The sequence below is a fragment of the Lathyrus oleraceus genome, chromosome 2 (assembly GCF_024323335.1).
Source record: "Lathyrus oleraceus cultivar Zhongwan6 chromosome 2, CAAS_Psat_ZW6_1.0, whole genome shotgun sequence".
In the NCBI taxonomy this organism is placed as follows: domain Eukaryota; kingdom Viridiplantae; phylum Streptophyta; class Magnoliopsida; order Fabales; family Fabaceae; genus Lathyrus; species Lathyrus oleraceus.
In genome coordinates, this window is record NC_066580.1 from 486,307,840 (window position 1) to 486,322,033 (window position 14,194).

Genomic DNA, 14,194 nt, shown 5'->3' on the forward strand with positions numbered 1-14,194 from the left:
TCAAAGTTCTCCATGATGGAAATCATATGACTTATATTGACATAAGAAAGAAATAAAATAAACAATTAACTTAAAAACCACTTTTCTCTCTTTGCGGCACGAGCAAAGGAGAAAGACACTACTTTTGAATTAGTCGACCTCACTTCTTTGCAACAAAAGCTTTGGGAGTTAAGGAGCAAGCTTCTGCCCAGGTTCTTTTATTAAGATCCTTACTTACATAAATAATGTACATTTATTCATAGCATATTTTTTATAATAGAAGGAAAATGAGAATTAGGAACGAGAGAAATTCGTTTACGATATTTCATAAAAAGAAATACCCAAAAACTTAGGAGAATAATTAATATAAACAAGTTGAGAGTTCAAGACGATGTTGAGTAAAACAAATCATCAAGATCAAATAAACATTCAGATGAGGAGATTGACTTTATAACTTAAAATTATAATCGTTGCAACATGTTTTGCAAGCGTGTTTGATAAATCTACCAGTTCTTCAAATGAGATAAACAAAATACTCTATGCGATAGTTCTAATGTATCAATTGAATCTAGTCCAAAACATATTTTTTCTTGATTAATTGTTCTTATCTTTCAATAGAATTAACCCTTATATTAGAATGGATTAATGATTTAATTTATGTCAAAATATAATGCAATTATCAACAATACTAATAAGTTCATGTGGAAACATAATAATGTTATCACTATTGCAAAAACCCACGTGTCATTAAGCAGGCAACAAAAAGGGCAAGAAAACATTAAAAGAAAACATAAAGGGTAAAACGAGTTCACGAGAGAGAAGAAATGAAAGCACAAGAGAGCCATAAATAAAAGAGAAAAAGATGAAAAGTGGGGAAAGGGTAGCGCAAAAGAAGGAAAATTTGGGAATAAAGTTAAGGAGAGAGGTATTGTTAAGAAAAAGTAAAGGCCCTTCTACTCCATTACCCTCTTCTTCCTCCTCCCTTTGGCTTTTGCCTAATAATAGCAATCACTGTAGCAGTTCCGTTACTCGGGACCACCAACCACTACCTCCTACCACCACCACCACCGTCTCTGCTAGAAAGCTCGCGGCGGCTCTCTGGGAATTCGACCATTATTCTCCACTCTTTCCAATGCATCGTCCTGTCAATAACGGTGGTGCCGCCGATTCTAGACTTCGCCGCCGCGGCCATTACACTCTTCATAAGGATAAAGCTCCTGATATCTCTAACTTCTTAATCGATGCTTCTCCAAGTTCCCCTGATCAGGTTCCACCTTCTTCAACTTCCTCTTTTGAACTTTGATAGCGTTACTATTCATTTAGGTTTATGCTTTTAATATAATGATCCGGTGCCTCAATTTTTGATAATTTTTGGTGTTATTCATAGAAGCATTGTGTTCATGATCCTCGATAAGTTAGAGAGATTTATTTTGTTTTAAACTTCCAAACAAAGCCTTAGGTTATGGAATTATGATTTTATCAGTTTGAATAATATCTATGTTGACTTGTATTCGATGTTACTAGTACTTTATAATTCATGAGATGTTGCTTCTGCATCAGCAATTCATTATAGTTTCAAAGGAAAAGTTAGCCAATCTAGTTTGAATGTCATATATAATGCCGATGGATAGAATGTCCCGTTACGGTGATCTAAATGTTATCACTGCCATCATTCTTCAGTGTTGCACTTCATTCTCTGGATTAATAACATTAATATTATATTTTCCATATAAATTGTAAACTAGATTTGATTGAGTTCTCTGTTGTGCAAATATCCATTTCATTCATTGCAATGCCGTAATTTACTATTTTCTTCCATATTTTATGCCTTTTCCTGCCTTTCTTGTAGATCAAATAATAGTTACTTGCATTGGTAGTTGTAAATAAAATTTTTGATTTGTATTTCGTCTATAAGTACTACCGAGACATGTTTTGATGGTTAGTGAAATCATTTACCGTGGTTTGGTCACTAATCTTATGCAAGTAATGGCGCAACAGTTTCCATTGGCATTCTATGAAGCATGCATTGTGTCATATATGGTATCTATGTCGGATAAAAACAGGCACATGTCACATCTTGAATATTTCTAATGGTATTTTGCAATTTTTTCACTTATATTTAATAAACTTGTATACTAGTTTATAAATTTGAATGTTGCTATAATTGGATAAACAGCGATATATGCTAGATTGCTTTTAGATGTTTCATATTAGCTATCTCTTAATTTAGGATCTGTGTTTTCATATTAAATTGTAATCACTCTAAGTGCTGCATTGTAATTTTTAACAGTGTCAGGTCATATAATTTATAAAATACACGGCGGCTCTATGTCTGCATATATTGTATTTGTCTAATGTCGTTTTTGTGATTTCTAGCTGATTTTAACCGTTTTGATAGAGACTTACCTAGAGTTTGAGTAAACTGATATTTTAGTGCTCTTTCATCAGCCAACTAGTGCAAGCAGTTTGAGGAGGCATGTTACAGCATCGCTGATGCAACATCATCGGGCAACTGAGAGAAACAACCATGCACTACAACCTCTATCTCCTGCAAGTTATGGTAGTTCCATGGAGGTAAGCATCAACCCTTTCCCCAACCCCAGCTCACGCCTTCTTATTTTTTTTCAGACCAACACTTTTAGAACAAAAAGTATAAGAAGAACCATGACAATTTCCATATAAGTAAACAGAAATTTTCTTTTGGAGGGATGTGCCATTTTGGCATCTTATGTTTTACATGGATGCAAGGCAATCACAATTGCAAAGTAAAGACTGATTGCATTTTTAATCATGATTTAACATGGTACTTTACCTTGGAAGAAATAAGACTATTAGGACTACTAAGCAATCACCGTCATATTGAGAAATCTGGTTATAATATTTTTCTTCTTCAAGATACCGGCACACAAAACAAACCAATAACAGCTGTCTTACAGTTTTGTTTGGTGCCAAAATACCATTTCAGATCTAAAAATTGAATATTTTTTATGTCCCCAAACTTGATGTCAAAATTTCAAAGTTGTAGTCATTGTACTTGTAAATTTACTGTGCATAATCTGGTTCAATATGCAATACTTCATTACATTTATTGTTTGCCTTTTCTTGGGTTGCAGATGACACCATATAACCCTGCAGCCACTCCTATTAGTTCTTTGGACTTCAAGGGAAGGATTGGGGAGCCACATTATACTCTCAAAACATCTACAGAACTGTTAAAAGTGTTAAACAGAATATGGAGTTTGGAAGAACAACATGGTTCTAACATATCATTGATAAAAGCATTAAAAACAGAGCTAGATCATACACGCACCAGGGTCAAAGAGTTGCTACGAGACCGGCAGGGGGATCGACATGAGATTGATGACCTGATGAAGCAAATTGCAGAGGATAAATTAGTCAGGAAGAGTAAAGAACAAGACCGACTCCATGCTGCTGTTCAATCTGTGAGGGATGAACTCGAGGACGAGAGGAAATTAAGAAAGCGGTCAGAGAGCATACACAGGAAACTAGCTCGGGAGCTTTCTGAGATGAAATCTTCTCTCACTAGTGCTCTAAAAGACTTGGAGCAAGAGAGAACAAGAAGGAAATTATTAGAGGACCTTTGTGATGAATTTGCTAGGGGAATAAATGAATATGAGCAGGAGGTGCATGCATTGAAACAAAAGTCTGAGAAGGATTGGGTTCAGAGAGCTGATCACGATCGTTTAGTACTTCACATATCTGAATCTTGGCTGGATGAGCGCATGCAAATGCAACTGGAAGCAGCTCAGAATGGTTTTATGGATAAGAATTCAATTGTCGATAAACTAAGCCTTGAAATAGAGACTTTTATTAAAGCTAAACAAAATAATAGGAGTATGGAAAATCCAGTGATAAGGGATCGCCGAAATTCTCTGGAGTCTGTACCACTAAATGATGCCATCAGTGCACCACAAGCTGTGGGTGATGACGACGATGATGATTCTGTGGGCAGTGATTCACATTGTTTTGAGTTGAACAAGCCAAGCAACATCGGAGCTAAATTACCCGAAGAAGAGATTGTGGATAAAAATCTCGATGAGACATTGAAATCCAATGTCAAGAAGAAAAAACCAATACTGCGAGAAGGGTTTAAAAATCTTATCCCGTCTAGCTTGCAAATGAAGTTTGGAGAGCAAATGGCTTGGGCCTTGTCATCTAATTCGAATAAGAAGTCCCAGTCATTTGATGCACAGGAGGGGGTGACCACAGATACGAGGCTAGTCGAAGGAGCTAGAATATCAGAAGAGCCTGAACAATTTGAAATTAGTGAAAATGGCGTTTTTGAAAGAAAAAACAACTCAAGTGAATTGCACAGCACCAGTAAAAATCACATTATTGATAATCTCATAAGAGGTCAACTTTCGGCATCAGAGTGTGGTAACGTTAACATACATGCTGAACATACTAGTTATGGTGAGGCATCCTGCAGTAATGCTGGTTGGAGGAATCAGGCTAGCCCTGTGAGGCAGTGGATGGCAAATCTTGATATATCCGAGGCTCCCAAATTGCATTCAGGATCAAAGGACAATACATTGAAAGCAAAGCTTCTTGAAGCAAGATCAAAGGGGCACCGATCGCGTTTGAAGGCCCTCAAAGGGTCCTTCTAGAGGTTTAAGAAATCAGACAATTTGGCAATATGCTTCTAGAAGCGAGCTCAAAGGGCAGCGTTTGTGTTTGAAAGGCCCTCAAAGGGTTCTTTTAGAGGTATAAGAAATCAGAGAATTTGGCAATAGGTTGACCAGAAGTTGAATCTTGTTGATGGTGGTTATTATTATGAGTATTGAGTACGGTTCTGCATTCTCTCTTGTATCTCTAACTTTTATGTAGAATTTTTGCTTTGTTCATAATTTTAACCGCGTATCTGTAACATATTTATTGTTGGGGGGTTTATTCTGTATAGTAGATGCTGTCATGTTATGTAGCTGAAATAATCGAACTGATTTATGAGAAGTAAAAACAAATATACAATTTTGGTTACTTTAGTATTTATTTATGAAATTACTATTTCTGTTTTCATTCATCTCTTGTCTCAGTTAGACATGCCAACTTCAAATTCTGATGCACCAAACCAGCAAAGCATGTCACAATCACAAGTTAATTACCAGCCAGGAATCCTGATTCAGGAATATGATTACTCGATAACTTAATTTCATATGTAGTAAATCACCATACTTGAGCATATTAGAGATATAAGATAGTATTATATTCTATTGTTGCCAATATGCTTAGCTGTCATTCTATTTGTTATAGTTTGTTACTCTTGTTAGTATATATAAGCACCTTCTGTAACTTCTTTATCAATGAATATAATAACAGAATTTCTCTTTCTCTTTCTTTTCTAATATTAAAATGGTATCAGAGCTTCTTTTGCGATCAAGCGCTTCCATGGCATCACCGGTTAATTCTGAGGGCGTTTTTCCCTCTTCTCATGTCAAACTCTCTCATCTCATCTCCGTTAAGCTGGATGATAAGAACTTCAAACAATGGAAACAACAAATTGACGGTGTGATTCGCGGCCACAAGCTCCAGCGGTTCGTGACGGCGCCGCTTGTGCCTCCACGTTTTACTCCTGGTGCCGATCCTGTTACTGGTGAAGCAAATCCAGAGTTTCTTGATTGGGAACAACAGGATGCGCTCATCTGCACCTGGTTGCTTTCTACGATCTCCGATTCACTCCTTCCAAAACTCGTGGATTGCACATACTCATGGCAAGTGTGGTCTGAAGTTCATCGTTACTTCAACACCTTGCTCACCACTAAGGCGCGTCAACTACGATCTGAGTTACGAAACCTGACGAAAGGATCCCGCACAATCACAGAATTTGTTGTCCGCGTTCGTGAAATCAGTGAGTCCTTGGTTTCGATCGGAGATCCTGTCCCTCATCGTAACCTAATTGAAGTCGTGCTTGACGCTCTCCCTGAAGAATACGATCCTATTGTTGCTGCGATGAATAACAAAGAAGATCTATGTTCGTTGGATGAACTTGAGTCGAGTCTTCTTGCTCACGAATCGCGTATTGAAAAGAATCGTAAAGCTGTTCTCACTGAATCTGTGACTGTGAATCTCACACAGGCTTCGCCGCCATCAGCACCACCCTCAACTGAGCTCTCCGGTGTTGATTTGAACCCTAATTTTCCTATTGGAACTAGTCATGTGACTGCCAACTCTGAAAATCATGGTTATGGTTCACGCGGTGGTCGTAATGGTCGTGGTGGTGGCCGTTCCAGTCGTGGTGGAGGTCGATTTGGGAAGGTTTCATGCCAGATATGTCATAAATCTGGACATGATGCCTCTGTATGCTACCACAGATACTCTTATTCAGGTGCTCCTTCCGTTCCCTCACCAAGAGCTCCCTTCAATCCTTACATGATGGCACCACGAGCTCCCTCTTATCCTCCCTCCTTTGGATATCCTGCTGCTCCACGGCCAACACCACCTAGGCATCCTCAACCACAAGCTTTTCTCACAGGTTCAGATTCTGGCTTCAGCAACCAGTTGTGGTACCCTGATTCAGGCGCGTCTCACCATGTCACGCCTGCTGCTTCAAATTTGTCTGATGCTTCCTCGTTGATTGGAGCTGAACAAGTGTATATGGGAAATGGCGAAGGTTTGTGCATTAACTCTGTAGGTTCCATGAATTTCCCTTTATCCAATCATCCTAACTCATCTCTAATGCTTCATAACCTTCTTCTTGTTCCTCACATCACTAAGAACCTTATGAGTGTCAGTAAATTTGCACAAGATAACCGTGTTTTCTTTGAGTTTCATCCTCAGGTTTGTCTTGTTAAATCGCAGGATTCTTCTGAAGTTCTTCTTCGTGGCACTGTTGGAGCCCATGGACTCTACAGCTTTATCAATCCTGCTTTGTCTCTGTCCAAGTTTCATAGTTATAACTCTTGTAATAATCTTAGTTCCACTTGTAATTCAGCTGCTTCTAGCAATTGTATCTCCTCTTGTAATCCTGTTTCCCATATTAATGAAATTACCACTGGTTCTAGTTTACAGTTTTCTCCTACAGCTCATGTTTCTACTGTTAATATTTCTAATTCTCATTCATCTGTCCCCTGTTCCACCTCCATCTCTGATAGCAAATATATATTATGGCATACAAGACTTGGCCACCCCTATCCCCAAGCTCTTGCTGAAGTTCTTAAAATATGCAATGTGCCAATTCCTCATAAACCTCCCACTGCCTCATGTTCTGCTTGCTGCTTGGGCAAGTCTCATCGACTTTCATCCTCCCTCTCTACCACTGTTTATCACCATCCCTTTGAACTTGTTGTCTGTGATCTATGGGGGCATGCACCCATTCACTCCTCAGGTGGTTATACATATTTTCTCACCTGTGTTGATGCGTTTTCTAGATTTGTTTGGGTCTTTCCTCTTCGGTTAAAATCTGATACCCTCACCCAATTCATTCACTTCAAAACCATGGTCGAACTCCAATTTAATTGCAAAATTAAAGGAGTTCAAAGTGATGGAGGTGGTGAGTTCAAGCCTTTCACCAAATATCTTACTGAGTTAGGTATTGTCCATCGCTTCACCTGTCCCTATACTCATCATCAAAATGGTATAGTTGAACGCAAACATCGTCATATAGTTGAAACATGCCTAGCTTTGCTTGCTCATTCCAAGCTGCCTCTCAAGTATTGGGATCATGCCTTTGTCACTGCAACCTATCTCATTAATAGGCTGCCTAGTTCCTCATTGCAAAACCAGTCCCCTTACTCCATTTTAATGCAAAAACCTCCTGACTACTCTAGTCTCCGTGTCTTTGGTTGTGCTTGCTTCCCATTCCTACGTCCTTATAATTCCCACAAACTTGCTTTTAGATCTCAGGAATGCATTTTCTTGGGATACTCATCTGTCCATAAAGGATACAAGTGTCTTGCAGCAGATGGAAATATTTATCTCTCTAAGGATGTGTTATTTCATGAATCCAGATTTCCTTATTTGGACCTCTTCCATCCCTCCATTTCCTCTACTTCCTCTAACATGTCTTGGCTCCCATCTGCTGCCTCTCCATCCATTATTCCCACTCACCGTGTTCCTCCTCTCTAACATATTAGTCCCACTGCTTCATCCCTTAACAGGCAGTTTTCATCAACCTCTAATCACCCTTCAGCTGCAGCTACTGCAATCTCATCTCCATCCAGCCCTTTACCTCTCTCAAGCCAACAAAATGTATCTCAGTCTCCCTCCCCTTCACCCAATCCTGCCTTTTCTGACTTAGCTGAAGCCAGCACAATCTCACCATCCTCCTCACCAGGTTCTGTTAATTCTGACAGGTCTGGTTCCAATTCTGCCGCTAATTCTAATCATGTTGTCAGTACTGTTCCCAGTCCTCATATTCTCAATCCTCTCAATGTCCATCCTATGACAACTCGAGCCAAAAATGGGATTGTGCAACCCAAAATCCATCCCACCCTTTTACTCACCCATATGGAACCTACTACTGTTAAGCATGCTTTGGCTTCCCCTCACTGGTTCCAGGCAATGCAGGAAGAATATCAAGCTCTTTTGAAAAATCAGACATGGACCTTGGTGTCTCCATCTGAGTCAAAGAGGCCCATAGGCTGCAAATGGGTTTTTCGGGTGAAGGAGAACTCGGATGGTTCTATCAACAAGTATAAGGCAATATTGGTTGCCAAAGGGTTTCATCAAAAGGCTGACAGTGATTTTACTGAAACCTTTTCTCCAGTGGTGAAGCCTGTTACTGTCAGGACTGTCCTCACCCTTGCTGTCACAAACAGGTGGACCATCAAGCAAATAGATGTTAATAATGCTTTTCTCAATGACCTTCTTGAGGAAGAGGTGTATATGATTCAACCCCCTGGGTTTGAAGCTACTGACAGGTCTCTTGTTTGCAAGCTCAACAAAGCCTTGTATGGGCTAAAACAGGCTCCCCAGGCCTGGTTTGATAGGCTCAAAAGCTCCCTAATGCAGCATGGTTTTAAGGCCAGTAAGTGTGATCCTAGCTTGTTCTTTCTCCACACTAGCAGCCTCACTATAATGATGTTGATTTATGTGGATGACATCATTATCACTGGAAATTCTCCTTCTTTCATTGATAATCTTATCGCAAGTCTCAACAACAAGTTTGCTCTCAAGGACCTAGGACAGCTGGACTACTTTCTAGGCATTGAGGTGACACATCTTTCTAATGGATCATTACTTCTTTCTCAAACTAAATATGTGACTGACTTGCTTGCAAAGGTTAACATGTCTATTGCTAATGGAATGCCAACTCCCATGATATCTAGCAGCAAACTGTCCAAAGTAGGCTCTCACACACTATCAGATCCCACCAATTTCGTTCTATTGTTGGTGCTCTTCAGTATGCAACATTAACTAGGCCTGAGCTATCCTTTTCAGTTAATAAAGTCTGCCAATTTCTGTCTAACCCTCTGGAGGAGCACTGGAAAGCAGTGAAAAGAATCATAAGGTATCTAAGTGGTACACTTTATTATGGATTACTTCTTCAACCTGCTATCAGGCATCAACCTATGTCTCTTTTGGGCTTCTGTGATGCTGACTGGGTAGCTGACCCTGATGACAGAAGGTCAACATCTGGTGCTTGTGTGTTTTTAGGCCCAAATCTGATTTCTTGGTGGTCAAAGAAGCAGCCACTGGTGGCAAGATCCAGTGCAGAAGCAGAATATAGAAGCATGGCTCAACTGGCTGCAGAAGTGCTGTGGATTCAGTCTCTCCTCACTGAACTTCAATGTCAGTTTCACACTCCTAAAATTATGTGTGACAACCTAAGCACAGTTTCCTTGGCCCATAATCATGTTCTCCATAACAGGACAAAACACATGGAACTGGACATTTTCTTTGTGAGAGAAAAAGTCCTCAGCAAAAGTCTCATTGTGTCTCATGTTCCTGCTCAAGATCAGTGGGCAGATGCTTTGACAAAACCCCTTTCTACAGCAAAGTTCCTTCCTCTTTGTGACAAACTTAGAGTGTTCAACAAAAGATGTTTGATTGAAGCACCCTCAGCTTCTAAGGGGGAATATTAGAGATATAAGATAGTATTATATTCTACTGTTGCCAATATGCTTAGCTGTCATTCTATTTGTTATAGTTTGTTACTCTTGCTAGTATATATAAGCACCTACTGTAACTTCTTTATCAATGAATATAATAACAGAATTCCTCTTTCTCTTTCTTTCCTAATATTAACAGAGCTGATAAAGCAAAAACCTTACAATAGAGAGGGATAATATGAAAGGGGAATTGAACAAGTTTGAGGTCATCTATTTTTGGGTTTAGGTTCAAAGAAAATGGAACAAAACTTTGTGAAAGTCTTTTAGAATTAGTATGAATCAGCTTGAAAGGTCTTACAAATGAGAATCCAAGCTTCCTACGTATATTAAGATTCATATGAGGTGCATGAGAAGAGTATACAGGGTGAGAGGCTGACTCAATTTCTGTAACCAGCATCTCAAGCTCTACTCTAATAGTGCCATGAATAATATAGTAAGAAGAGTTTTGTAATAAGATTTCCAGTATAGCCACAATATTTTGGCGACGGTTAAACTAGTCTTACATTTTTTTAAACTAGTCTTACATTTTTTTAAAAAGGCAAATAATATATTAATAATAAAGAAAAGATTTCCAAAAAGTACAAATGACTGGCCAATTTCATAGAAACAATTCATATCTGAACAAATCAAATCAACATCTATAGAGAAACCGCCATCTATGAGATACAACTTAAGAAATAATCGAGTAAGAAATAATTGAGTTAAAACTCAAGTCAGTTAACCACCAACACCGAATCAAAATCCACCAAATAAAGAATAAAGAAACACAAATACTCTCGACCTAGTCGAAAGTCTGAATTTGCTATTATTTAATCAAAATGATAGAGTTCTAAAATCATTTATAAGAGTTTCTCACTGATCTAGCCAGAAATCATTTCCAAGTAAAAAAACGACTTCTCTCCTACCATAATAATAAAGAAAACTCTGAAAAATAAAGATCTAAATTATCATGAAGGAGTATCTCTCATTCCAACTTAAAATTGCTAACTATTTCGCAAGTGAATAATAAGTGAAAAAACAACTGGAAAAAAAACATAGGACATAATAGTCTTACATACGATATTTTAAAAAAATGCTCCAACATAACTTCTGAATATAAAACCTACATTCTTCTTCTATTAATAATTATTAAATCAAATAATATTTTAATTATTTTTTATTTTTAAAAGAATATTGAAAATTTTCTAGTCAACCTTAAACTAGATGAAATTTGTCAACAAAAAAACGATGAAATATTTTATAAATCCCTAACCATTAAAAAAATGCTTTATGATAATAAAAAACAACACTCTCATCATTAAATCAAAATTTTCTGAGATTTTTCATAGTTACATCTATAGTATTTGTTTTTATATTTTATATTCTAAATACAAGAATACTTTATTTTTGCCAAACTAAATAAAATAATACTCTATTAGTAGTAATTCGTTAATCTTGTACATATTTTCAGTGCCATTTCATAAGATTCGAAGGCCCAAATTCAAACTTTGGCCCAACCCAATTGGAAAGCAGCGAAGTGAGTCAGTTCGAAACCCAAATCAAGGTAACTTTCTCGCGAAACGCAGAGGGTGATGGCAGCGTCGTTCAGGTGGTTGTTACAACTTCACAAAGACGTTCCAAAAGCGGCTCGTTTTTACTCAGAAGGCTTAGATTTCACCGTCAACGTTTGCACTCTCCGTTGGGCGGAACTTCAATCCGGTCCTCTTAAGCTTGCTCTCATGCATTCTCCCATGTAAAATTCTCTTTTCACCATAATGCACTCCACCTGTTTGATAATTTGCTATAATGAACTAACGCTCTATTAACTCCAATTTTGAATGTTTAATTAACGTTCTCATAAGTTTGTTTGTTTGTGATTGAATTGAAATTTGACAGTGACCAAAGCGCACAGAAGGAATACACTTCATTGCTATCATTTACAGTGACGGATATCAATAGTACTGTGACTAAACTTATGGCATTAGGTGCTGAACTTGATGGACCCATCAAATATGAAATCCATGGAAAGGTACTTTCTATGAAACATAAACACCAGAAACACGATACCGACACCGACTTAAATTGATAATGATGCACACCAACAATAACACTGACATATATTTTTTCATAATTTTTCAAGTGTATACTTTTATCAAAATCATGTTATGCTATGCTATTGCTATGCTACTAGTTTAGATTGAATATTTTCTTCATAGCATTGGTTATAAGATAAGGTTTGATGTGATCAATCAGGTTGCAGCTCTGAGGTGCATTGATGGACATGTCTTAGGTCTCTATGAACCTCTTTAAGATTCAATATCAATAATAGTGTTTCTTTTTTATTATTGAATTTGTAAGTGTTTAAATTAATTCATGTGAAGTGTATTTTTTGATGGTTCCCTGCAATAATTGATAATGGTTCTTTTGTTTTATTTTAGCTATACTAATAACAGTAGCACACTACATGTCTTGTGATCGTGAAGCAACTTGCCAACTTGCCTTAGAATAAGGCAAAATAAATCAACGAATAAAGACTGAAAATAGGTGATATCTTTTAGAAGTGACAGGAAATCTCTTTTAATTTTTTTGGGCAGGTTTTGTAGAAAAGTTTCAATGCAACAAGTGCATATAGTACTTACTTAAATTACTCAATTTTGAAGAATAATTGATGCTGAGAAAAAGTAAAGACAAAGAAGTGACAAAAACCTACCTTCTGGGAGTGGTCCTTAATGGGAGATGTTGGAATATGAATATTCTGTGAAATTGTTTAGTTGGATTGTTAACTGGTAACATGTTTTTAATTAGTAGTGAGTTCTAGAATTTTCTAGTTCCATTGGGAGAATAATTCATATTCAATAGCTTGGCATAAACACATGGTCATCACAACTATGACACAATACAATAGTAAGCAGTAGAAAATAATTTTGATGAGAAGTTACGAGCAAAACAATTAGTTTGATTGCATGTCACTTATAATTTGCAGGTTGAATAATTTGATTATTTGCTCAAACTTAGCATATGGGTTATGAACTTAGAACAAGACAACAAGATAGGGCAATTGGAGAAGATTCAACAACAATTACACAATCCTAGCAACTTTATTTGGCGTGTTATAAAAGAAGTACAACGCATTCTAACTTATTTTTTATATATATATAAAAAAGGGAAAATGAAATTATTATTGTAATTACAATTTTAAAAATAGTATTAATAATTATTTCATAACTATCTTAAATAAAATTTGATTTATTTTTTTGAGAATATGAGGTTATTATTTAAGCTGAATCAATGTTATAGATTAAAGTCAAATTTTTTGAAGTTATTATTTAAGCTGAATCAATGTTATAGATTAAAGTTTTGAAAATGATGTACGTTTGATTGAATTAATATTGATAATAACTTATGTAGTTTAAAGAAATATATTAATATTAAATATTTATATTTTAGTTGTTTTTATTTATTTATAAAAAGTTAAGAATATTTATATCACAATTAAAGAATAAGAAAAAAACAGCACAAAAGTAAAAGGTCATAAATTTTTTAGAGAGTAAAATATAGTTAAAACAGTGTTTTTATAACAATAAGAGCATAAAATATAGTAAAAACAGTGTCATTGTTATGTATTACTATAGACAAAAAAAAATTATCATTTATAAATAAGTTGATCACTGTTTAAAATGTGTAATGATTTTTTAAAATTAAATTGTTCATTGTCCATATATAATATAATTCTCTTTGAAAAATGAAGGACCTACCAACCGGCTGAAATAATAAATATCTCACATGTGATAAATCAGAATTGAACCGAGTGCTGTTTTCCTCTTTGAAAAAAGGATGAGTGTGAATCATTCCATATGTTGGAGGCATCTTCATTGACATGAAGATAACCAATGATACTCAACAAACTAAAGCAGAATTTTAGCAATCAAATACCAAATAAGGAGAACATATGTTTCAATAATTATTTCCATATGTTCTCCACTAATAAAGGGAAAAACAATGATAATGTTATTATTGTCACAACAACAAATAAGATAAACTCTTGTTGCATTGTGTTTAGTATACCTTTGCATTTTTGCCACTCTTTATATGTATTGATATTGACTAGTCCCTAATTACTAACAAAAAAATAGCCCTAACACATTGTTGACATAGTTTAGAATGTGTAG

General features: G+C 36.4%; 2 protein-coding genes across 7 annotated transcripts; both read left to right on the forward strand.

Moving 5' to 3' along the window:
* The first annotated feature begins 764 nt into the window (after positions 1–764).
* LOC127120783 (uncharacterized protein At5g41620) lies at positions 765–4,977 on the forward strand. Its single transcript, XM_051051325.1, has 3 exons — positions 765–1,246; positions 2,428–2,553; positions 3,093–4,977. The coding sequence occupies exons 1-3, from the start codon at positions 842–844 to the stop codon at positions 4,605–4,607; spliced, it is 2,046 nt and encodes a 681-aa protein (XP_050907282.1). The 5' UTR covers positions 765–841; the 3' UTR covers positions 4,608–4,977.
* Positions 4,978–11,526: 6,549 nt separating this feature from the next.
* LOC127120784 (uncharacterized) lies at positions 11,527–13,148 on the forward strand. 6 transcript variants are annotated; one of them, XM_051051326.1, is made up of 4 exons: positions 11,527–11,778; positions 11,922–12,054; positions 12,279–12,315; positions 12,620–12,989. In XM_051051326.1, exons 1-4 carry the CDS (start codon positions 11,618–11,620, stop codon positions 12,655–12,657), a joined length of 369 nt encoding a protein of 122 aa, XP_050907283.1. In that variant the 5' UTR covers positions 11,527–11,617; the 3' UTR covers positions 12,658–12,989. The 6 variants fall into 6 exon arrangements, with proteins under 6 accessions (XP_050907283.1, XP_050907286.1, XP_050907285.1 ...); XM_051051329.1 differs by lacking the exon at positions 12,620–12,989 and adding an exon at positions 13,009–13,136 and having other exon boundaries at positions 11,529–11,778; XM_051051328.1 differs by lacking the exon at positions 12,620–12,989 and adding an exon at positions 12,464–12,507 and having other exon boundaries at positions 11,529–11,778; positions 12,279–12,378.
* Positions 13,149–14,194: the final 1,046 nt, after the last annotated feature.